The sequence below is a fragment of the Ischnura elegans genome, chromosome 11, assembly GCF_921293095.1.
Source record: "Ischnura elegans chromosome 11, ioIscEleg1.1, whole genome shotgun sequence".
NCBI lineage: Eukaryota > Metazoa > Arthropoda > Insecta > Odonata > Coenagrionidae > Ischnura > Ischnura elegans.
In genome coordinates this window covers 23351698-23375109 of record NC_060256.1, presented here as the reverse complement: position 1 = coordinate 23375109, position 23412 = coordinate 23351698, and the positions used below count along the sequence as shown (strand labels likewise).

Here is a 23412-nt window from a genome sequence, read left to right as displayed (position 1 = left end):
ATTTACTTATGGATTGTCCTATTCCGTGCATCCTTCTTCGTACTAAAATGTATTCAAAGCAGTAAAATTAAATTCTGGATGTTCAGTTAGCATTTTTCTCAGTTCATACTCAATTCGTTTTTCGAGCAATGAAATTCAGTGCTTTGTTTTCATTTCTGATTTTTCGTTCTTCGTAATTTAATTATTTTTATAGCAATAAAGTTCAATTCTTGAGTGTTATTTCGCATTTGTCTTAATTCGTGCTGATATACGTGTTTGTTGCAATATAATAAACTTATGGAGTGCCCTTTTCCGTGCATCCTTCTTCGTTCTAAAATGTTTTCAAAGCAGTAAAATTAAATTCTGGATGATCATTTAGCAATTTCCTTACTTCGAACTGAATTTGGGTTAATAGCAATAACAATCATTTTTAGGGTGTCATTTTGTATTTTTCTTATGTCGTGCTAAAATTGTGTTCATAGCAATTACATTTTTATCTGGAGTGTTATATCGCTTTTTTCTCACTTACACTGAAAATGTGTCTATGGTAATAAAATTCAATTTTGGAGTATCACTTTGGATTTTTGGATTTGGATTTTTCTTATGTCCTACTAAAAATGTGTTTATATGGACAAAATTCATTTTGTATTCTTATTTTGCGTATTTCGTACCTCGTCCTAAAATTGCCTTTATAGCAATAAAATTCAATTCTGTAATATTTTTTCGCTTTTTTATCACATAGTACTGAAATTGTGTTTATAGAATTAACAATCATTTCTGTGGTGTCATTTTGGATTAATTTTATGTCGTGCTGAAATTGTGTTTATAGCAATTAAATTCTATTCTGGAGTGTTATACAGCATTTATCTTAGTTCGTACTGAAATTTTGCTTATTGCAATACAATTCAATTCTATATTTTCATTTCGCATTTGTCTTAATTCGTGCTGACATACGTGTTTATATCAATATAATTAACTTCTGTTGAATCTTTTTCCGTGCATCCTTCTTCGTACTAAAATGCATTTAAAGCAGTAAAATTAAATTTCGGTTGATCATATAGCATTTTTCTTACTTCGTACTGAACATGTGTTTATAGCAGTAACAATCATTTCTGGGGTGTCATTTTGGATTTTTTTTACGTCGTGCAAAAATTGTGTGTATAGAAATTTTGGATTTGTTTTCGTCGTGCTGAAATTGTTTTAATAGAAATTAAATTCTTTTATGGAGTGCTATATCGGATTTTTTTTTAGTTCGTACTGAAATTGTGCTTATTGCAATATCATTCAATTCTATATTTTCATTTCCTATTTGTCCTAATTCGTACTGATATATGTGTTTATAGCAATATCATTTACTTCTGGAGTGTCATTTTGGATTTTTCTTACGTCGTGCTCAAATTGTGTTTATACCAATTAAATTCTATTCTGGAGTGTTATATCTCTTTTTTCTCACTTCGTACTGAATTTGTGTTTATAGTAATAAAAAATATTTTTGTGTCATTTTGGATTTTTCTTAAGTCTTTCCTTACGCCGTGCTGAAATTGTGTTTATAGCAATTATATTCTATTCTGGAGTGTTAAATCTCATTTTTATTACTTCGTACCAAATTCTGTATATAGCCATAAAATTCAATTCTATATTTTCATTTCGCATTTGTCTTAATTCGTGCTGATATACGTGTTTATAGCAATATAATTTACTTATGGATTGTCCTTTTCCGTGCATCCTTCTTCGTACTAAAATGTATTCAAAGCAGTAAAATTAAATTCTGGATGATCAGTTAGCGGTTTTCTAAATACATACTCAAATCGTTTTTCTAGGAATAAAATCCAGTGCTTTTTTGTCATTTCGTATTTTATGTACTTCCTACTTTAATTGTTTATCTAGCAATAAAATTTAAATCCGGAATGTTATTTCGTTATTTTTCACTTAGTACTGAATTTGTGTTCATGGTTATAACAATCATATCTGGGGTGTCATTTTGGATTTCTCTAACGTCGTGCTGAAATTGTTTTTATAGCAACTATATTCTATTCTGGAGTGTTATATTGCATTATTTTTTCTTCGTGCTGAAATTGTGTTTTTAGCAATTAAATTCTATTCTGGAGTATTACATCGATTTTTTTCTTACTTCGTACTGAATTGGTGTTTATAGCAATATAATTCAATTTTTTATTTTCATTTTGCATTTTTCCTAATTCTTGCTAAAATTCATGTTTATAGCAAAATAATTTACTTATGGAGTGTCCTTTTCCGTGCATCCTTCTTCGTACTAAAAAATATTCAAAGTAGTGAAATGAAATTCTGAATGATCACTTAGCATTTTTCTAACTACATACTAAAATCGTGTACTTCATTTGTAAACTTCGTACTTAAATCGTTTTTATAGCAATAAAATTATACTCTGGAGTGTTATTTCGCTTTTTTTCACTTCGTACTGAAATTGTGTTTTTACCAATAAAATTCAATTTTGGAATGTAATTTTGGATTTTTCTAACGTCGCACTGAATATGTGTTAAAAGCCATTAAATTCTATTCCGGAGTATTATATCGAATTTTTCTTACTTCGTACTGAAATGGTGTTTATAGAAATATTATTTAATTTTATATTTTCATTTTGCATTTTTCCTAATTCTTGCTAAAATTCATGTTTATAGCAAAATAATTTACTTATGGAGTGTCCTTTTCCGTGCATCCTTCTTCGTACTAAAAAATATTCAAAGCAGTAAAATTAAATTCTGGATGATCACTTAGCATTTTTCTAACTACATACTAATATCGTGTACTTCATTTGTAAACTTCGTACTTTAATCGTTTTTATAGCAATAAAATTATATTCTGGAGTATTATTTTGTTTTTTTCTCACTTCGTACTGAAATTGTGTTTATGGTAATAACAATCATTTCTGTGGTGTCATTTTGGATTAATTTTACGCCGTGCTGAAATTGTGTTTATTGCAAAAAATTCTAATTTGGGATGTTATATAGCATTTTTCTTAGTTCGTACTGAAATTGTGCTTATTGCAATTAAATTCAATATCATATTTTGATTTCGAATTTGTCTTCATTCGTGCTGACATACGTGTTTATAGCAATATAATTAATTTTTGGTGTGTCCTTTTCCGTGCATTCTTCTTCGTACGAAAATGCATTTAAAGCAGTAAAATTAAATTTTGGTTGATCATTTAGCATTTTTCTTACTTCGTACTGAACATGTGTTTATAGCAGTAACAATCATTTCTTGGGTGTCATTTTGGTTTTTTATTACGTCGTGCTGAAATTGTGTGTATAGAAATTAAATTTTATTCTGGAGTGTTATATCGCTTTTTTCTCACTTCGTACTGAAATTGTGTGTATAGTAATAACAATCATTTCTGGGGTGTTATTTTGGATTTTTTTTTCGTCGTGCTGAAATTGTGTTAATAGCAATTAAATTCTATTATAGAGTGTTATATCGCATTTTCCTTAGTTCGTACTGAAATTGTGCTTATTGCAATAAAATTCAATTCTATATTTTCATTTCGCATTTGTCATAAACCGTACTGATATACGTGTTTATAGCAATATAATTTACTTCTTGTTTGTCTTTTTCCGTGCATCCTTCTTCGTACTAAAATGTATTTAAAGCAGTAAAATTAAATTCTGGATGATCAGTTAGCATTTTTCTTACTTCGTACTGAAATCGTGTTTCTAGCAATAAAATTCAATGCTTTATTGTCATTTCGGATTTTTCGTACTTCCTACTTTAATTGGTTTTATAAAAATAAAATTCAATTCTGTAGTGTCAATTTGCATTTTTCTTACTTCGTAGTGAATTCATTTATATATAAATAATATCCATTCCTAGAGCGCCATTTAGCATTTCATATCTCGTACTAATATCGTGTTTATAGAAATAAAATTCAATTCTGGAGTTAAATTCCCATTTTTTTACATCGTACTGAACTCCCGTTTATAGCAATAAATATCATTTATGTAGTGTCATTTCAAATTTTTCTTACTTCGTACTTAAATGGTTTTTATAGCAATAAAATTCCTATTTTGGAGTATAAAATGCATTTTTCTTATTTCGTTCTAATATTTTGCTTACATCAATGAAATTCAATTCTGTATTCTTATTTCGCATTTTTCTTACTGATACTGAAATTGTTTTTACAGTTATAAAATTCAATTCTGGAGTTTCATTTCTTATTCTCCATACTTATTACTGAAATCGTGTTTATAGCAAAAAAATCATTCCCTTAGTGTCAGTTCGCATTATTCTTACTTGATGTGAATTCGTGTTTATAGCAATAAAATCCATTCCTCGAGTGTCATTGAGCAATTTTCTATCTTCGTACTTATATCGTGCTTATAGCAATAAAATTCAATCCTGGAGTGTCAGTTCGCATTTTTCTTATTTCGTACTGAAATTGTGTTTATAGCAATGCAAATCATTTCCAAAGTGTCTTTTCGGATTTTTCTTATGTCGTACTGAAAATGTGTTTATGTACAATTAAATTTAATTCTGGATTGGTATTTCGCATATTTCTTTCTTCGTGCTAAAATCCAGTTTAGAGCATTAAAATTCAATTCTGGAATGTCATTTCGCATTTTTCTTACTTTGTAAATAAATCGTGTTTATAGCAGTATAATTCAATTTTGGATTGCCATTTCGATTTTTTCTTACATGGTACTAAAATCGTGTTTATGTCAGTAAAATTCAATTCTGGGTGATATTACGTCTATTTCTTACTTCTTACTGAATTCGTTTTTATAGCAATAAAATACAATCCAGGAGTGTCATTTCGCATAATTCATGTTCGCATTCGCATTCGTAGTGAATTCGTGTTTCAAACAATAAAATCGATTCCTCGAGTGTAATTTTGCATTTTCATACATCATTATGAAATCGTGTTTTTCTGTCAATGACATTAAATTCTGTAGTGTCATTTTTATTTCCTTGCTTTGTATTGAAATTGTGTTTATAGATCTAAAATTCAAATCCGGTTGTTATTTCGCATTTTCCTTACCTCCTACTGAATCCGTGGTCATAGCAGTAAAAATAATTTCTCCTGTGAAATTTCGCATTTTTCTTACTTCTTACTGAAATTTTGCTTATAGCAAAAAAAATTCTTCTACTGCAATGTTATTTCGCATTTTATTTCGTACTGAAATTTCATGTAGCAATAAAATTCAATTCTGGAGTGTTATTACACATTTTCTTACTTCGTACTAAAATCGTGATTCGAGCAATATAATTAATTCTATATCGTCATTTCGCATTTTTCTTACTTCTTTTTTAAATCGTGTTAATAGCAATATATTTCAATTATGGATTAACATTTCGCATTTTTCTTATATCGCACTGAAATCGTGTTTATGTCGATAAAATTGAATTCTGGAATAATATTTCGTGTATTTCCTACTTTCTACTGAAATTGTGTTTATAACAATAAAATTCAATCCTGGAGTGTCAGTTTCCATTTTTCTTACTTCGTACTGAAATTGTATTAATAGCACTAAATTCAATTCTAGTGCGTATTTTCACATTTTAATTGCGTCGTACTTAATTCTTGATTATAGCAATAAAACTCACATCTGAAGTTCCCCTTTGCAGTTTTCTTACTTAGCACTGAAATCGTGTTTATAGCAATAAAATCAGTTCTCTGGAGAGTTATTTCGCATTTTCCTTAATTTGTCCTGAAATCATATGTATAGAACTAAAATTCATTTCTTAGCGTCATTTCGCTTTTTCTGATTCGTACTAAAAGTGTGTTTCTGTCAATAAAATTTAATTCTGGAGTTATATTTCGTATATTTCTTACATCCAACTGAATACGTACTTATTTCAGAAAAATTAAGTTCTGGATTGATATTTCGTAATTTCTTACTTCTTGCTGAAATCGTGTTCATAGTAATAAAATTAATTCCTGGATTGTCGTTTCAAAATTTTCTAAGTTCGTACTGAAATCGTTTAATGGCAATAAAATTCAACTTTAGTGCGTCATTTCGCGTTTTTGTTACGTCGTACTAAAATCGTGTTTATAGGAAAAAAATTCATTCCTGGGGTGTCATTTATCATTTTTCAACCCTCGTGCTGAAATCGTGTTTATAGTACTTAATAAAATTCAATTCACGACTGTTACTAAGAATTTTCCCTACTCCGTACTGAAAATGTGTTAATAGCAATAAAATTCAATTCTGGAGTGTTATTTCGAATTTTTCTTTCTTCGTAATAAAATCGGGTTATGAACATTTAAATTCAATACTGGAGTGACATTTCGCATTTTTCTTATTTCGCACTTAAATCGTGTTTAGAGCAATAAAATTTCATTCTAGAGTTTCATTTCGTATTTTTCTTACTTCGTATTTAAATCGTGTCAATAGCAATGTAATTCAATTCTGGATTGCCATTTGGCCTTATCCTTACATCGTACTGAAATCGCTTTTATTAAAAAAAAATTCAATTCTGGAGTTATATTTCGTATATTTCTTACTATTACTGAAATCGTGTTTATAGCAATAAAATTTAATTCTGGGTTATTGTTTCGCAATTTTCTTACATCGTACTGAAATCGTGTTTATGGCAATAAAACTAAATTTCGGAGTGTCATTTCGCATGTTTCTTTCTTCGTACTTAAATCTTGTTTATAGCAATAAAATTCAATTCTGGAATATCATTTCGCATATTTCTTACTTCGTACTTTATTCCTTTAGAAACAAAATCAATTCTGGAGTGTTATTTCGCATTTTTCTTTCTTCGAACTGGAATCGTGTTTATAGCAATAAAATTCTATTCTGGAGTGTTTTTTCCCCTTTTTTTTACTTGGTACACTAATAGTGTTTATAGCAATAAGATACATTTCTTGAGTGTTAGTTCTCATTTTTTACTTTGTACTGAATTCGTGTTCATACAATAAAATTCAATTCTGAAGTGTCATTCCGCTTGTTTACATACCACGGAAGAGTACCCACCCAACTGTCACCAATCGACAATCAATTGTAATTTGAACATTTTGTGTGACTTTTATCGGGATACTCACCGGGTTATACAATGGAATTCTGTAAACTTTTCCATGATATACTCGTGACTCATCCTTTGGATTCTTCATTTTGTTGAAATAAAACTTCAAAATTAACCTCTGACGATTAGTCCCGAGTCGGAGCTCGTAACGTCGCCAAAAAAGGAGTTTCTGACCCGGTGGGAATCTTAAGAAAGTTCTACCCACATAATTCCCAGGGTAAGCATAATATCATGCTCCATTTTGAGCGAGTGCGCTATGTTACGTTTTGTTCATCTCAGAAATTAAAGAGATGTGCGTTAGACTTTTTAAATCGATTCATGTGCACTGGATGAATTAAACCGAAATTATGCTTTTCCACTTCTTCGGTTATACGACGTCCAGCAGGGTGCGCGCAGCTAAGAATTAAGGTTGGGGGGGGGGGGGGGTTTAGGTGCAGCTACTACCGGGGTGCGTGGGGGTATGGAATACCCACCAGGATAAGCGGTAGGTGCGGGATCAATAAATTGCGGAATTTTAATATTAATGGTTCAAAATGGTGAGTTTTACGGCTTTCTGAGGGATATTTTATTAATTCTTACACTATTCTGTTAGTAATATCAATCCATTAAAGTAAAATGGATTAAACTTTAAAATTTCTCTGAGCTCTGTGGGGGGTTTTATCCCCCAAACTCACCCCCCCCCCTCGCTGCGCCACTGACGTCCAGTATTGCCGTCAACAACCGTTATGCCAGTAATCTTCCTGGTGAATTGAGGTAGAAGGGTCGCGAAGGTCGTACCCAAGGGACTGCATGAAGGAGGCTCAATTCCACCCCTTGGAAGGCTAGTTTCTGTCGCCACTACGGTCCCATTATAATCAGTTTTCAAAAATGTCTGCGACGCGGTGATGAGTGCAATGCGATTCCCTTTTTCCAATATTTTGCATAGTTACGTTTATGATAGCAAGGAATAGCATTGAAAATTTGAATTTGACAGACCAATTCATCAAGTGTATACATTCCGGTTAATATCCCTAATTATACCTTATTTCCCCGTGAAACTTGGATCAATTTTTCCGTCAATGACGTTCGTGGCGGCTTTCGCAAACCCGTTTCAATAAGCGGTGTGTGTCAACACATTAAAACATATGTTATTATATAAACATATATTATATACCATATGGTATTGAGGATCCTCTTTCGTAATATTTGTGGTCGTAAATAAAAGTCCTTCGACGTCACGACGGCATGTGGGTAGCTAGCGTATCAATGGAAAAATCGAAAAAAGCGCTGTTATTAGTTTTTCATGTTGGTTTCATTCACCTTTCTAATCTTTTTCCGAAATCGATTTGAACATTTTAATTTGTTTAAAAAAATTTAACCGGTTTAAATTTCATTAAAAAATCAATAAATAATCTTTTTCAATTTAGTTCCCATAAAATGAGACACTTGAGTCTTTTTTAGCTTCTATACTTCCAGATAATTGGGGTCAAATGAGAAGAAGAAGAATGCTTTCTTGAAATTGCTGTTTTTTAACATTGCAGTATCTTGTAACCCTATAGGAAATATTCAATTGCGTACAATTGAAAAGTGTCAAATTTCAATTGAATATATGGTAATTCAATTGAAAATTGGCACATTCAATTGAATTCAATTGAAATTTTAAATTGAATCAGCAGATTTTTTCAATAGGGAAACCGCTGCAGGCATAGCAAAAAGGCTTTGGGATTTACATTTCCTAATCCAATGATGAGGGTTTGTCCAATTTGATTGAAATGAATGACACACGGAGCAAATCCATGGTTGAATTTCTGTGAAATTACCCTCATATATTTTATTTACAATCCCAAGTTGCCATGAAAGTCAGCTGAATGTTGACCCAAAATCATATTAGCGCATTGGCCCCTAATTGCTATTTTTTTGCCGATTTTGACTCAATATGGGCAGCCTACAATAGACCGATACCATCTGCTTATATTATGTATATGTAACATTTAACTTGTATATGTAACATTTAACCTGCACGATAGGCTCCTTGCCACGCCTGAAAATGGCATTGCATAATTATTCATTAAACCAACAGTTAGGATCCAGATGTGAAGATTTTTGACATTTGTGAAAGAGGTATTATATATTATATAATAGATATATGTTATACAACAGGATAACCTGCAGGATTGGCTCCCTGCCATACCTGAAAGTGGACTCCCATAATTATTCAGTAAACCAGCAGTTCAGATCCAGATGTGAGGATTTTCAACATTTGTGAAAGGGGCATTTTTATTAAAGGAAAGGAAAAAAAGAATGAAGATGCAATTGAATTAACAACTCTATAAAAATTAATACAAATATGTCATTTTTGGCTTAACTTATCAGTCAGTTTTTACACTTTTAAAGGTTTTTGGTGGTAACAATACTTTTAAAACAACATACAATAACTTATACAGAATAAAAACAGCAACAAGAGAAGAAATTATCACAGCTAACAAGACATCAAGTAGATGATATTCGTACCATCTCAGGTTGGTTGAAGATGCACGCAAATGCATTGCACCCTTATGCCGTATCACATACTCAGTCCAAAATACTGCTCTATCAACTGGACTTTCCTTCTGATCTTTGAAAATCCTGGAAATCTCTTTGACCCTTTGTAAACGACTGAAAAATGAAGAGACACTATTACAATCTGAATAGATTTGAAAAAAGAAGTCACTTGGAATTTTTAATAACAATTAACAGAACATACTAAATGCCTACATAACTACTTATTACTATTTTTAGGAGCAATACAATCTCATTTAGCTTGACCCTTAGACACTGGATTTAAATTCCCAGCAGTCACTTATCATTGCATGATAAATTCTACCCATTTAAATTAAAATACCAGTATGGACACACAAGTGTACTGGGTGGAGCTTTTTACCATTTTGACACTCTAGGTGTTTAAAAGTGTTAGTGTACAATTCTTCGAAACAAAGTACATATTCACATGCTTCACGGGGACAATTAATATTGTTGTATTGGGTGGGTAAGGGGGTAATTTACTTTTTAGTGCCATGGTGGTAAGGAATTCCTCTAAGGAATTATGCATCTGATAAGACAAGTTACATTTCGATGGTCTCCAAACATCTATAAATATAGTTTGTTGAGCTGCTAAAATAAAATTTTTACGGGACCCTTTGAGGACCCTTGATAATTACCATCTTTCTTATTTTTCCCTAAATTATGGAGGGAAACTTTTGTGTCTCAGGTAAGCGGAGCGTATTGAGCTCCCCTGGTATCTCTCACTCTCACAGGAAATAGCCATAACTTAGCCATGGGTAGAGGAGGAATAATACACAACAATCACCAAACATCATATGCCATAGGATGTATGGAGCTGTAATCTACGAAGCTAAGTGCTTATGAGTCTAAATTTTTACCTGTTTAAAATCTCTGAAAACTATTGACTGAGTAATATAAAATAGTGCTAATGGTAGAAAGGCTGAGTAAATAGTCCAGTTTCTGGCATAATGATATCAGACTGCCAATAATTTATGAGGTACAGGACAGTGGCATAGGAACATCATTTGGGGGGGGGGGGGTCTAAAATTTAGGGAGAAAATTTTTGAAAAATAGGGTAGTAAGTAATGGGTTTTAAACTAATTTTAACACTTTTCATAATTGAAAAAGTATCATTTGTCAAAAAAATATTTTGTAACTTCATGATTTTTTTCTTCATGAATTTTAATATTTCGTTTCCTTTTATGAAGGAAAATAATTATGTTTTTATATTTTGGGGGGAGTTCGGACCCCCGGAAAGCCCCTCTCATCCACCCAAAACTTCTTCTGCCTAGACATTGTTAAACAAAAACTTAGCCAAAAAAGATTGAATGGTAAGTTGAGTAACTAAGATTGATACAGTGGAAGTATCTCATCTTGAAACATAGAATGAATTGCAATTTTTCACACTTTTTCAAAACTATTTCACAAATTCAGCTCCAAGCATGTCAATTGACATAGCCCTGTCCAAGGCAATCCATAGACCACGTCAACCAATGTACCATTTCATGACCAGTTTCCAATCAAAAATCTTGAAAATTCCACTAAATAGGTCCCACATTGAATGTGTAAATGATATGAATTAGTAAGCTCCCCAATCCCCATTGCAAAGACTATGTAATTGACTAATAGCACAAGCTATCATGGGAGGGATACCTAGTGCATATGAATGGAGAAAATTCCACCCCCTTCAAAAAACCAAACTGGTGCAAAAGATGCGAGGAATACTTCACGCCCAGGGGATGATTGTTTTGTGGGAGTGGTTCATCACTATCCAAGATGCCTTGGTGGTATGCAATACCTCTCAGCAATAACACATCTGAGGTCTGATATGGATGTGTAAGTGGAATTTAGGTATCATAAATTAATTTTTAACCCTCGAGCGGGCGTGCTGGCCAATAAAGAACGCCAAACTTCGAACAGCCGGCCTCGGTGGTAGCGGGGTAAAGTCCTCGCCTGCCAAACAAGAGGTCGCGGGTTCGAGTCCCGCCAGGGTAAGTTTCCCTTATCCAGGGCATGGTTGTTTGTTATGTGCAATTTTTGAATTTGTTGAATACTCCGATATAAAATGGCCCATGAGAGCTGTATTCGGTGGTTTGGGAATAAAATAAAAATAAAATAAAACCAAGGATTTCAACATTGTATGCACACTCTGGCCCAGAAAGGTCTTGTATATTCTTACAATGTACTTTAACTGTCTATAGCAGAAACGAGAATCCAGGGTGGGCTCCCGGGGATACATTTCTGGGCCAAGATCTGTAAGCGCCACTTCTAGCTTTTCACCTCTGTGCCACAGAAGGGGGAGGACAAGGCAGGAAAAAGGAGGGGGTGCCGCCACGATAGGAGCCCGACGACGTCTCCTGGAATAGTATCGCAATGGAAGGATAGGGAAGAGGAATCCCGCACCATCACAAGGGTGGACGAGTCCGACTACTAGCTAAACCATTCAGGGATGCCGACTTACAAAAAATATTGGTGGGGCCCAAACCAGGGATCTTGCCCCGGGAAATTTTATAAGAAGTGAGTTTTAAGTTTTTTATGCATTTTAACTCGTTGCGTACGGATGGCAAGAATTCTCGTCATTTTTTTCCCGAACGTTCCGGATGGATGACGAAGATTCTTGTCATTTAGGCACGTCAACCTAAGCAATTTTAAAGCGTACAACATGTATTCGTTAGTACGTTTTCAGTTGTTGTTCGTTATTCATAATGAATTGATGCATCATAACGTTTGATTGGGTAAAGTTATATTCTAAACATTAGCTTTTTAACCATGTTTAAACCAAAGGCATTATGCCCTGATAGGCACATATTTCCAATCTCAACGCCTCCACCCAGAATTCCTAGGAAATTGAATACCCCAGTACGCAACGTGTTAAAAGAGTCATATGATCAACATTAGAACCCTGATAACACAAATATCGATATCTGGACACTCCGGGAAAAATTAGCAAGCCTGACACATTTTTTCCTCACACCCATGATGAATTTTTGAGGGGGCTTGGGCCCTCTCAGGACCCATGGAGTCGGCGCCACTGAAACTATTACTTATTGTTTCTACAGAAATGAAAAAAATTTCCTAAGAGTAAGGAAATTTCTACCATTTTCTGTAGATACTTTGACTCTCTATAGCACAAGTTTTCAAAGCTCAAAGTATTGTAGCTGATTTATTTTTAGATCGGCAAGAGGAATCGACACCCATGACGTACAAACTACACCGTAAAACAGGCCGTGTACCTTATGCTTCGCTTGTCTTGAATAGCCTGGTGTATTCTTACAATGTCATTTTTATTCTCTATAGCGTGAGTTTTTAAGCAAAAAGTATTGTAGCATTTTTTTTTAAATATCAGCAAGAGGAACCAGACACCTGTGGCGTACAAATTATGCCGCGCGACTGACCGTGTACCACCTGTGTACCTTTATATATCTGTATAACCTACAAAAGTACAACGTTGAACTAATGTCTTCAATTAAAGATAAATTTTAACAAAAGTAGAGTTTTATCATGTAAATGCATACAGTGGAACCTCGTTAAAGCGAGTATGGGCTATAGCGAGACCCCCGCTATTACGAGAGATAGCCGATGCACCGTTAATTGATCCTATTATAAGCATGTTAAAAATTTCGTTTATACGAGGCCCTTTTGGTGTTGGCTCTCGCCATAGCGAGGGTTTCACCGCCGGAAAAACTTACACCAAGACTCCTTAATCTCTGTAATTGCTAGCGATCTGTTAGAAATGAAGTTAATGGAGTGCTCAGTCTCAAATTTATGTGGTAAACTGTCGTTCGATAAATAAGTTGTTAATTTTGGTGAAAATATTGTGGCATTAGCATTTGCGAATGTTTGATCTTCTTTTGTTCCTCGGGCGGCAGAAAGCAGACGGCAGCATACCCGCACGTCCGTGAGTTGCGTGAATAGGAAGCATTTGATGGAACACACCATGGCCAAAAAAACACCAAACACGTCTAAGCGATAAAATAAAAATAAAGGAGTAATATGAGGTATATTGGCTATTATTTGCACCACCTCCGGTAAAGCGACAATTCGCTATAGCGAGTGTTTATTGGTGCACCGTCGGGTGTCGTTTTATCGAGGTTGCACTGTATATCGTGGACAAAGTACGTCACATGCCCAATCGTGTAAAAATATCAGGTGCGCCTGCTCGAGGGTTAAACATAGTTCGTTCACTTGGTGTAATAAAAACTTTTATTTGAGAGCCACCTTAAAGATTACTAATTTTTCAACTTTACCAGAAATTAGTGGGGAGGGGACACTGCCCTCTACACCTCCTTCCCTAAATCCGACACTGCCCCTACCCAACCATTGTCTTCAATGAATGAACTTCTCTTAAGTTTGCGTGTGGGTCACAAAAATTAGGGCAACCAGCATTTCACATCTCCAAGCCCATTCTCAAGACTGTTAATGGGTAACAAGACAGAACTGCAAAGGTCGGCTGCTTTCACTTTTCCGACTCGCAAGAGAGAAGTTCATTCATTTCATTTTTTGGGAAACTGTTAAATAATACATTATATCTCCAATCTTCTCTCCTTCACCCTAAGAATTTGCATTCTTATCATAAGGTTTTCCTTGTCTCCAGTGGCGCAATGATGGTGGGTTTTTGGGGGATAAAACCCCCCAGAGCTTAGAGAATTTTTAAGTGTAATCTACCTATTTATCTATTTTAAATAATTGGATTAGTATTACTTATAAAATAGCTTAAGGATTAATAAAATATCCCTCAGAAAGCCATAAAACTCACTATTTTGAACTATTAATCTTATAATTTTCCGGGGGAGGGCCCCCACACCTCCCACTCACCCTGACAGGTTTTCTAACCCCCCAGATTCCCCAGTATTAGTCGCACCAAAAACCCTCCCTGGCATTAATTCTCAGCTACTCCTGCTAAGCCTGTCTCATACCACTCCCCACCACTGAATACAAATAAACAAATGCACAAAACTGAGCTTATCAGCATAAAAAATACTACTGTGTATTGCAACTGGTCATCTCATTAAATCGCTATTAAAAAATCCCAAAACTGCAGTTCATTCTACAGCATATGAGTGGATGATGAGGAAAAAATCTGAGAAATTATGGCGCGACCAACGAAAAATCTGAGATTTGAAATTCCAAAAATTTACCTTGGGTCGTTCAAGACTTTTCTCACAGCATTCTCAAGTTCCGTCTTGGTAAACGTGAAGAAATCAAGTTTGACAGCCAAGCCACTTTCCTCTGCATGCTTCATGTTCAGTTTCTGGTCTCCATAGAATGGGAACCCAACGAGAGGAACCGCATGATAAGTGGCCTCTAACATACTCAAAAGACCACCATGGGTAATGAAGGCCACAAGATGCTTGTGTGCTGGTTTTCCCAAAAAAGAGAGAAACAATATGATTACTTTCATGATCAAATGAATCAAATTACACGCATTAGCAAAGTGTATACACATGAACCAGCAGTTACTACAGGAAATAAATTACTATGTATCACAAATTGAAAGTATGGAATGAAATATATTTTTCATAAAAAAATTACACATTGAAAATTCTCCTGAGTTTAACATATATTGAGTAGAAAAATCAAAATATAGCCATTGATAAGGCAAGTTAAAAAGTAGCATATCAATGAATAAGCATAGTATTATGTCTCATGATATGACCGATTTAATCATTATCTTCTACCCAAGGGCGTACCCGGGATCATAACTAGGGGGGGGGGGCAAGCCATGGTCTAGGGGTGAGCAAACCAAGTTGTGACATTACTTTATGAGATTACATATTTCCTTGATGCTTAATTTGTTAAATGCTTTCATTTCAATTCAGTACTGATTTTGCTTAAAGACTTTTGCAATTGTTGCTTCTAGGGGGGGCAGTTGCCCCTCGCTGGGTACGCCCATGTTCTACCCAAGTTTTTCAAAAGACTTAGCTTCTTTTCTACTCTACTTAGAACTTCCACATTACTTACAGGACCGATCAATTTATTAATTATTGTGCGATTGCTCAAAATACACAGCCAAGTTGGAAGACAGTCAGCCATTGCGGATGACGAAAAAGTATTTGGGATCCATGTCGACTCATGCAGTTGTTGACTGCTACATACATAGCAACCTGAAACTCCCAAGCTAAGTCATTCGAACGACCTATTGACTATGAAATTGTTATTATTGTGCCTCTTGTTGGCAGATTTCTGAACTTACTGGTCTCGACAGCTCTGTAACATCTACCTATAACCAAAACTACTCGACTCGACTCGACATTCATTATGCCACTCGAAATACTCGAGTTGAGTACCAACTACTTGACTCAACTTGAATTTTCGAGGACATACTTGCTCATCCCTAGTAATTTTAGTTCCTAATGGCATCAGCTATCCAGGGTTAAACTTTTGTGACACTTTTTTTCTCCACCCTACATATCGATGGCTAAGTCCTAACAACATGTATCACAAAATTTGGCCGATCTGAGTTAATACTGCTAATACTGTTAATGAACAATAAAATTCAAGCATAAAACAACTCTTTGTGTGCAAAAGTATGCTTCTTTTTCAGTTTTATGTATCTTTGGTTTTTAATTTCAATTAGCATTTTATACAATTAAAAAAAATAAATGCCTATTTTTTTTGCTCTCCTGAAAATTTGCTATTTTTTAGGTACCTGTTGTTATAACTTAGCCATCGATATGTATCATGTTTTCTTTAAGTTGAAGTGAAGGTTATTTCGACATAAAATTTATTGAGAAACCATTCCATTTCATCCCACCTCACATACCGCCCCACAAGCTGCCGCAATAGGTGTAGGTTTTAGGATACCAGCCATTTTAAAAATAGGAAATGAAATCATATGCTGGATATATTTAGATGTATGACTACCAAGTCTCACCAAGCAATAATTAAAGTCCTTTATTTTTTAAGGGAAAAACAAATTCCTGCACCCACCAATTCCACTAATATTTTTTATAAAACTCTTATATCAATAAAATATCCCCCAGCAAACTGTAAAACTCACCATTTTGAACCAAGTGTTTTAAAAATTATCAGGGAAGAGCACCTGCAACTTCGTGTACCCTTTACTACAGTAACTTCCATACACCCCAGTATTTGGTTGCTCCTAAATCTCTCTTTATTTATCATTTCTGTTAGGTGGAGACACATAGTGAGGTTCCATTTTGATGTTTTCTTATCAATGATCAATTAAGATATTTTCTCGGTTATCAAGAATAAAGAAAATCTTCGATTACCGTATTTGACGGCATATAAGACGCACTTTTTTTCCTAAATTTGGTCTCAAAAAAGTTACCTGCGTCTTATACGTGAGGGACACAGGTTAACTTTCAATACTGAATGCTATTTTTAGCCCGGATAAAGGTCTAGACACACACAACTTTTTCTACATCAACCATAATTATTTTATCAGGTTTAACTAAATTTTTGCCAACAAAAATATAGCTCAAAAGAGAGAACTGGGGTGGTTTCCTTCCGACACCGCACCGTTCCCGTCAAAAAGTAAACGAAACTAGTAGCACTCGCTCCGCCCTCGGTGCAGAGAAGCGGGGAGTAGCACATAGTACAACATTGTACTACTCGTTCAACATATGACGCCTGACACAAGTGTCGGTATCGGTGCTTAAAACTGTTTGTTTAAAAAAAATACCCTGGAAAATATGACTACAGGAAACAAGAGATGAAGCTATACAATTCAGTATAAACTAGGAGTGTTAAACTATGCCAAAGTGCATGGAAACAGAGCTGCAGCAAGGCATTTCGATCCACCACCTACCGAAAAAATGATACATACTTGGCGACTGCAGGAAGATCAACTGATGACTGGTAAAAAACAAAAACACAACCTTCGATGCCCAGCTCCATCTTGGCCTGAACTTGAAAATGCCGTAAAAATGTGGGTGATGGATAAGAGGAATTCTGGGATAAGTGTTTCAACCAAAATGATAATCAATGAGGCCAAAGGATTTGCAGAAAAACATGGAAATCAGAACTTTTCAGGGTCTGAGGGCTGGTGCTACAGGTTCATGAAAAGGCAAGGCTTATCAATGCGCACAAAAACAACTATTGCACAGAAAATGCCAGCAGATTATGAAGAAAAAATACTAGCATTTCATAGGTTTGTTATAAATGCACGCAAGAAAACTTCTTTTGAGCTCAGTCAAATAGGAAATATGGATGAAATTCCACTCAAATTTGATGTACCATCCAACAAGACTGTGAGTATTAAAGGGTCTAAATCAATAACCATAAAAACCACAGGTCATGAAAAAACCCGATATACGGTAGTTCTAACATGTTGTGCTGATGGCACAAAACTACCGCCGTTTTTCATATTCAAAAGAAAAACTCATCCGAAAGAAAAACTTCCAACGGGTGTAATTGTTCATGTTCATCCGAAAGGCTGGATAGACGAAGCTGGAATGAAACTGTGGTTACAGAAGGTATGGGCGAGGCGACCTGGTGGACTCTTAAGAAAACCTGACTGGCCAATTGCAGCCTTTAGATGTATCGGTGAATAAGCCATTTAAGGAAAAAGTGCGAGAACGATGGAACAAGTGGATAGGAGAGGCACATCTAGCCCTCACACCCTCAGGTAGAATGAAGCGGCCCTCTATTTCACGAGTGTGCGAGTGGGTAAAAAGATCTTGGGAGGACGTAAAGGCTGAAATAATTGTTAAGTCCTTTAAGAAGTGTGGAATCAGTAATGCTCTTTACGGAACAGAAGACGACGCATTATTCGAAGAAGGTGATACTAGCGATGACGAAAACAGTAGTGATGACGATATTCTCGTTTTCGATGATGATGATAGTGAAAAGGATTTTTATGGTTTTGAAAGTGGTTAAAGTCTAATTTCATGATAGGCAACGCTTTCCTTGAATCTGTGTTTTTTATTGTTTCTGCTTCATTTTGTATTTTGTTTGATTGCTTGCCGTTCACTCATTTATTCATTATTAAAATTTACATATCATGTTCAAAATAGCTTGCCGTTTGTTAATTTTCCTTAATAAAAATATGTTTGGTAATTGCATTCAATGATTGTTTATTTGGCTTTTGCGACACGTGAGAACTGAAAGAAACCACATTTTAAGTTGTTGTGGTACTGCACTGTCTCGCGGACTATTGAAACTTTTTTTCCTTGTGTGGCCTTCTAAATAAGGGTGTGTCTTATATGTCAGTGCGTCTTATATGCCGTCAAATACGGTACTTCATGCAATAATATGAATAAATAAAGGAAAATCACATACCTAGAATTGATTGCTGAGGAAGCCATGGAGAAAGGAACACATTAGATGGGAGACTTAAGGGCAGTCTATCCTGTTGCCCATCCCACCTCCAGATAAAATTATAGTCCTTCATTTTTTCAAAGAACTCCATTATTTCTCTCAGCCGGTCTGTGGGAATGTTGTGGCTATTTATTAAAGAGCCAAGACTAAAAAGGATTATCTTTTTGCGGCTGTCCATGTACTCTTGCAAATCCTGAATAGAAAATGGAGCATTTACTATCAAATACACCAAATTATCTTGAGCTCTGTAAAGTTTGTATCATTTATTTGTATACCCATGTGGAATTTTTGAGTCAGCCAATGTAAATTGAAATTTATGAAAAATTATTGGTATTTGCTTTTGCCCAGAATGAGCAAATGAGAGCCAGTTCAAGTCATTCAGTATTCATTTCAGTTGGTTAAATTCTGAATGAATTCACGACAGAATGAAGTCATTCTCATGTAGGCAGGGACAAATTTTAGGTATGTATTAGCCTAATTAACATGGATTCATAACTTTCCGAACAGGCTAAAGACTATTGCATAATCCAATTAATAATTAAGGATTAATTTTTGAGTGGGCAATAGAAGGACCAGTAGAGTAACTAGGACTATGCCTTGGGGGTGGGATAGGGAGAACTGGAGTGCCCCCCTCTTCTAGAGGCCTCTTCACAGTTCATAGACCAAAGACTCCTAAACTGCATTCTCGGATCTAAAAATATGCCAAACAATACAAAAATATTTCTCTTAAAGTTGGTTATATCGATATCCAATGACGCATTCTTTTTTACCTTCCACCGTTTGCCAATTTATATTATCAAAGATGAGGGTCCTCCTAGCAGCACACGCAGGAAGAACTTTGGTGTGTTCGGGGTGTGGGAGGAGGAGAAGCATGGGGGGAGGGGATGCAAGCGGCCTGACGCTCATCTATCCACGACGCTGCGTGGGCATTGGAATATTTTCTTTGCGGACACATACTCAAATTTGGCATTTGGCGGCTTAATGGTGGCAGATGCGTCAAAATGCACAAAATATTTGCCCTAGAATAACAGTAACTCGGGGATATCTATAGGGAATGACCATAAAATATTTATTTTATTATTATTTATATATTCGATTTTTGACTTTCCCTCCAAAAATGGCATTTGAGCGTGGGTCAGGGGTTCACCTAGAGGTCTCAAAATTTTCAAGCCTTACTTTTGGCAGTCCCACAAACTTTTTTTCATTGGGCCAGATGGATTTGAAAAAAAATCTATTTTTACGATCCGCCCTGCTGTGCATACCATGAAAAAAATCTTTGTTAAGCGGTTGTGCCTTTTTTGAACCACTAATCAAGAGTAGCATGCATATAAATAATATGCATCAATTTTTTAAGTGGGTTACAATTTTTTTCACTTTAAGCATTAAAATTCGATGCTATTCCAAAATTAGATTCTAAACTAAAATAACGCTGGTCAACAACAAAAAATTTTTTTCTCAGTCGCAGACATGTTGTTGGGTGATCCTTGAGGTATTTAATGTGCCGATTCCAAATCAGGGCTTATATTTTTCCCATCACGTTTAGTTTTCTTAGGACAAGCGGATTAAATAAAGGCTCAAGGATGTCTCAGAAAATAAATCGTAATTTTCAAAAATATCTTGTACTTTTCAAATATATATACCATATATCCATATGCATATATACCTTATATACATATATGTATATATACTTTTTACCTTTATATGATTTTCAAATTATAATCAATGTCTTACCTTAGAAAGTGCAGGTGGGTTTGGATTAATATGCAAGCCACCAATCTCTACATAATTTGGCATAGTTGGCCTTATTGGCGTAAGTATATGATGTCCATTAGTAAATATGAGGCTTGCATTTTGCTCCAATTCCCAGAGTGGAGGCATGGAAGGTCCAAAGTATTTCTTAGCAATCTCATTTTGCTGAGGTAGAGACACATACCTATAAAAAAATATTAAAATGTGTAATGCAAGTATTTGAAACATATAATTTTATCCCAAAAAAATACCAGTCAATTTCTGGTAATAGTTCTCAAAAAGTTACCATTCAAGATCATTATGAGCAGAGGTGGGAGAGTAATATACTTATAATAATATAATATCTTTATTACTCCTTAAACATATTAAAACGTCATTGATACAAAATCAGATTGGAGCTTTAGGTGAACACAAAGGCTTTTGCCATTGGTTGGATGACCTTTAGAAAACAGTTGTAATACTGTGCATATAATCGAATACCAAAAACGTTATCTAGATGAACTTTTGAATCATAAGTAATATATTGTAATGATTTGGCAAAGAAAAAAATGGAACTAAAATTATGTTGGCAAAATTAAAAAAATGAATATGATTTGAAAATACTTCGGAGTGATATGCCCTACAATATTTTTGTAGGTAAATAACCAGAGTTTTACATAATTTAGTATGGTATGTATGTTGTTACTCTCTTTGATTTTTTTGGCACGCATTTGTAAATTTTTTGCCCCATTTAGAGAAAGCTTTTTCTAAACAAATGAGCATTTGGTTCAGGCAACAAATATGAAGTGTTTGTTCATCAAAACCCGTCCGCCTAAATGTTTCGAAGATGCGGCCACACAGTGTTCCCAGCCAGACACAACCATAGGGTATCAATGCAAATATTATTCAAATGCAACCAGTGAGACACCCAATGGCATGTCCCTGAACTGCTTAATAAAAGGCTTGGCATGTGCACATTAGTAAATTCACAGGGGTCATTGCCAGAATAAATACATTCTGCACTCACCACACAGGTCAGTATGATCAAGAATTGTATAATAAAATTTGCTATTCAAAGCAGTTGGTCAGCCATCAGTCACCACATACAGTAATTCCTATTAAGGCAGCAACAACACAGCATAAACAGCAGCCATATAATAATAATCCTCAGGGCAAATCAATCCCAAGTATTCACAAAGACAATGGAAGGAATACATATGTCATAATTTGTGGTGACTCTTTCCATAGCTTTCAATACTTAAACCTAATGAAGCCAAACATTCATTGTACCAAGGGATTTACACAGCCTCTGCTTAAAATACATAATAAATTAATATTAGACAACTCATGACAAGCAGCAAATTTTATCTTGGATGAGATGAAGCTGAAACAAGAATGACAGTCGTATAAAACTAACTTATTGACATACCTTCGATACAGTTTTGTGAAGGCAGTGAAGAGGGTGTTATGAAGTCTCTCCAAGAAATTCATATTCTGACTATAAGGCAAAAATACATGAGGAACATGAGCTAGGGCATCTGGAACACCAGCCATATCATCAGCCCATGGTATTCCATACTGAGTGACCACTACAGCAAGGGGTGCATTGAAGGCATGTGCAAATCCAACCATGCAATCCATGAAAAATCCTTCCACAATTACCAAGTCAAAGGTATTGTTGGATCCTGAAATATATAGGCGGGATACAGACTCATATTTTAAGAAATACTCACAAAAAAGATAGGATTGGGTTCTATGTATAAACCAAATCATTTAACACGTTGACCGCCATGATGTTTTTAGTAGATATGTATGTCCTCTGACGCCATTAGTGTTTTTCATTCCGTTAACTATTCCCGGATCATAAAACATTAAATGTGTTTTTGTACTTTACTTTAATTAAAATAAATATTTATATTCTGACGCCACAACGGTCATGGCCCATGCGTTAGCAAGAGATTCCAGTGACTCCGGCGTTAGAAATCCACTTTGAAACAGTCGCTTGGAGGCCGGTCAGTATGACCGGCGTGGAGTGACGGGAGCCACTCGACTCCAGTCATTATGACCGGCATGGTGGTCAACGTGATAACAGTTGTTCACTTATTTGTCCCAAAATCGCATAAGAGGTCATAAGACTTCACCTGCACTAAAATTGCAATTCAATCAATCAGAAAATAAATTTTTGGCATGAAATTCACCAAAATTTAGCCACTCACTCATAGATCATGAATAAAAATTTGGAGAAACTGCAGATGCATAAGAGTAGGTACACTCACCTTTGATGTCAGGTTTGATAAACTCTTTAAGAGTAGGATAGGACAGCTGTGATTCGCAAACATATGCTGATTTTGACCACAGCCACAAGTGTTCATTTAAAGGGGTCCTTTGAGGGCTTATTATCACCTTCATCATGTCACCAATATCTCCCATTGATACTGGTATGAACACTTCCGTGTAATTTGAAGGTTTTGGCTCTGGCAAAGAGAATGGACTGATCACCACAACTTCATGTCCACGTTCTGCCAACTCCCTCATGAGAGCTTGGAATATCAAGTGATGGCTGAGAGCAGGCATGGAGAAAGCTCCTAGAATCCGAGCTGTGTTGACACTGGTTGCGGTCATTCCAAGTATAATAATCAGACACAAGGTGCAATGGCGGATCTTAAAGTTGAATCCTTCAGTTTTAGCCATCTGGAAAAAAGGTGTAAAAATTGAAGAATATTGTGGCATGTGATGCATGTACAATTAAAAGGATTGCCATGACTTCATTTATTTAGAGAGACATTCAATACTATGGCAATTGAATGAGGAAGGAAGACAAAGCTTTATGTTGGCCTCTTACTTGGCCTAGTTACTCTTTGTTGGCACCAAAGTGTTAGTATTGCACTCTTTTGCCTG

General features: G+C 35.1%; 1 protein-coding gene across 1 annotated transcript in view; it reads right to left on the bottom strand.

Annotated features, from left to right (window-relative positions):
* Nucleotides 1–9293: 9293 nt before the first annotated feature.
* The window catches only part of LOC124168081 (UDP-glucosyltransferase 2-like), a 40868-nt gene continuing 26749 nt past the window's right edge, over nt 9294–23412 (bottom strand). Inside the window, exons 2-7 of the mRNA XM_046546191.1 lie at nt 22791–23205; nt 21944–22199; nt 20518–20719; nt 18748–18979; nt 14643–14862; nt 9294–9618 (exon numbers count right to left, since the gene is read on the bottom strand). Of these exons, the coding sequence (XP_046402147.1) occupies nt 9333–9618; nt 14643–14862; nt 18748–18979; nt 20518–20719; nt 21944–22199; nt 22791–23205 (1611 nt within the window). The 3' untranslated portion in view covers nt 9294–9332. The remainder of the gene's footprint in view (nt 9619–14642; nt 14863–18747; nt 18980–20517; nt 20720–21943; nt 22200–22790; nt 23206–23412) is intronic.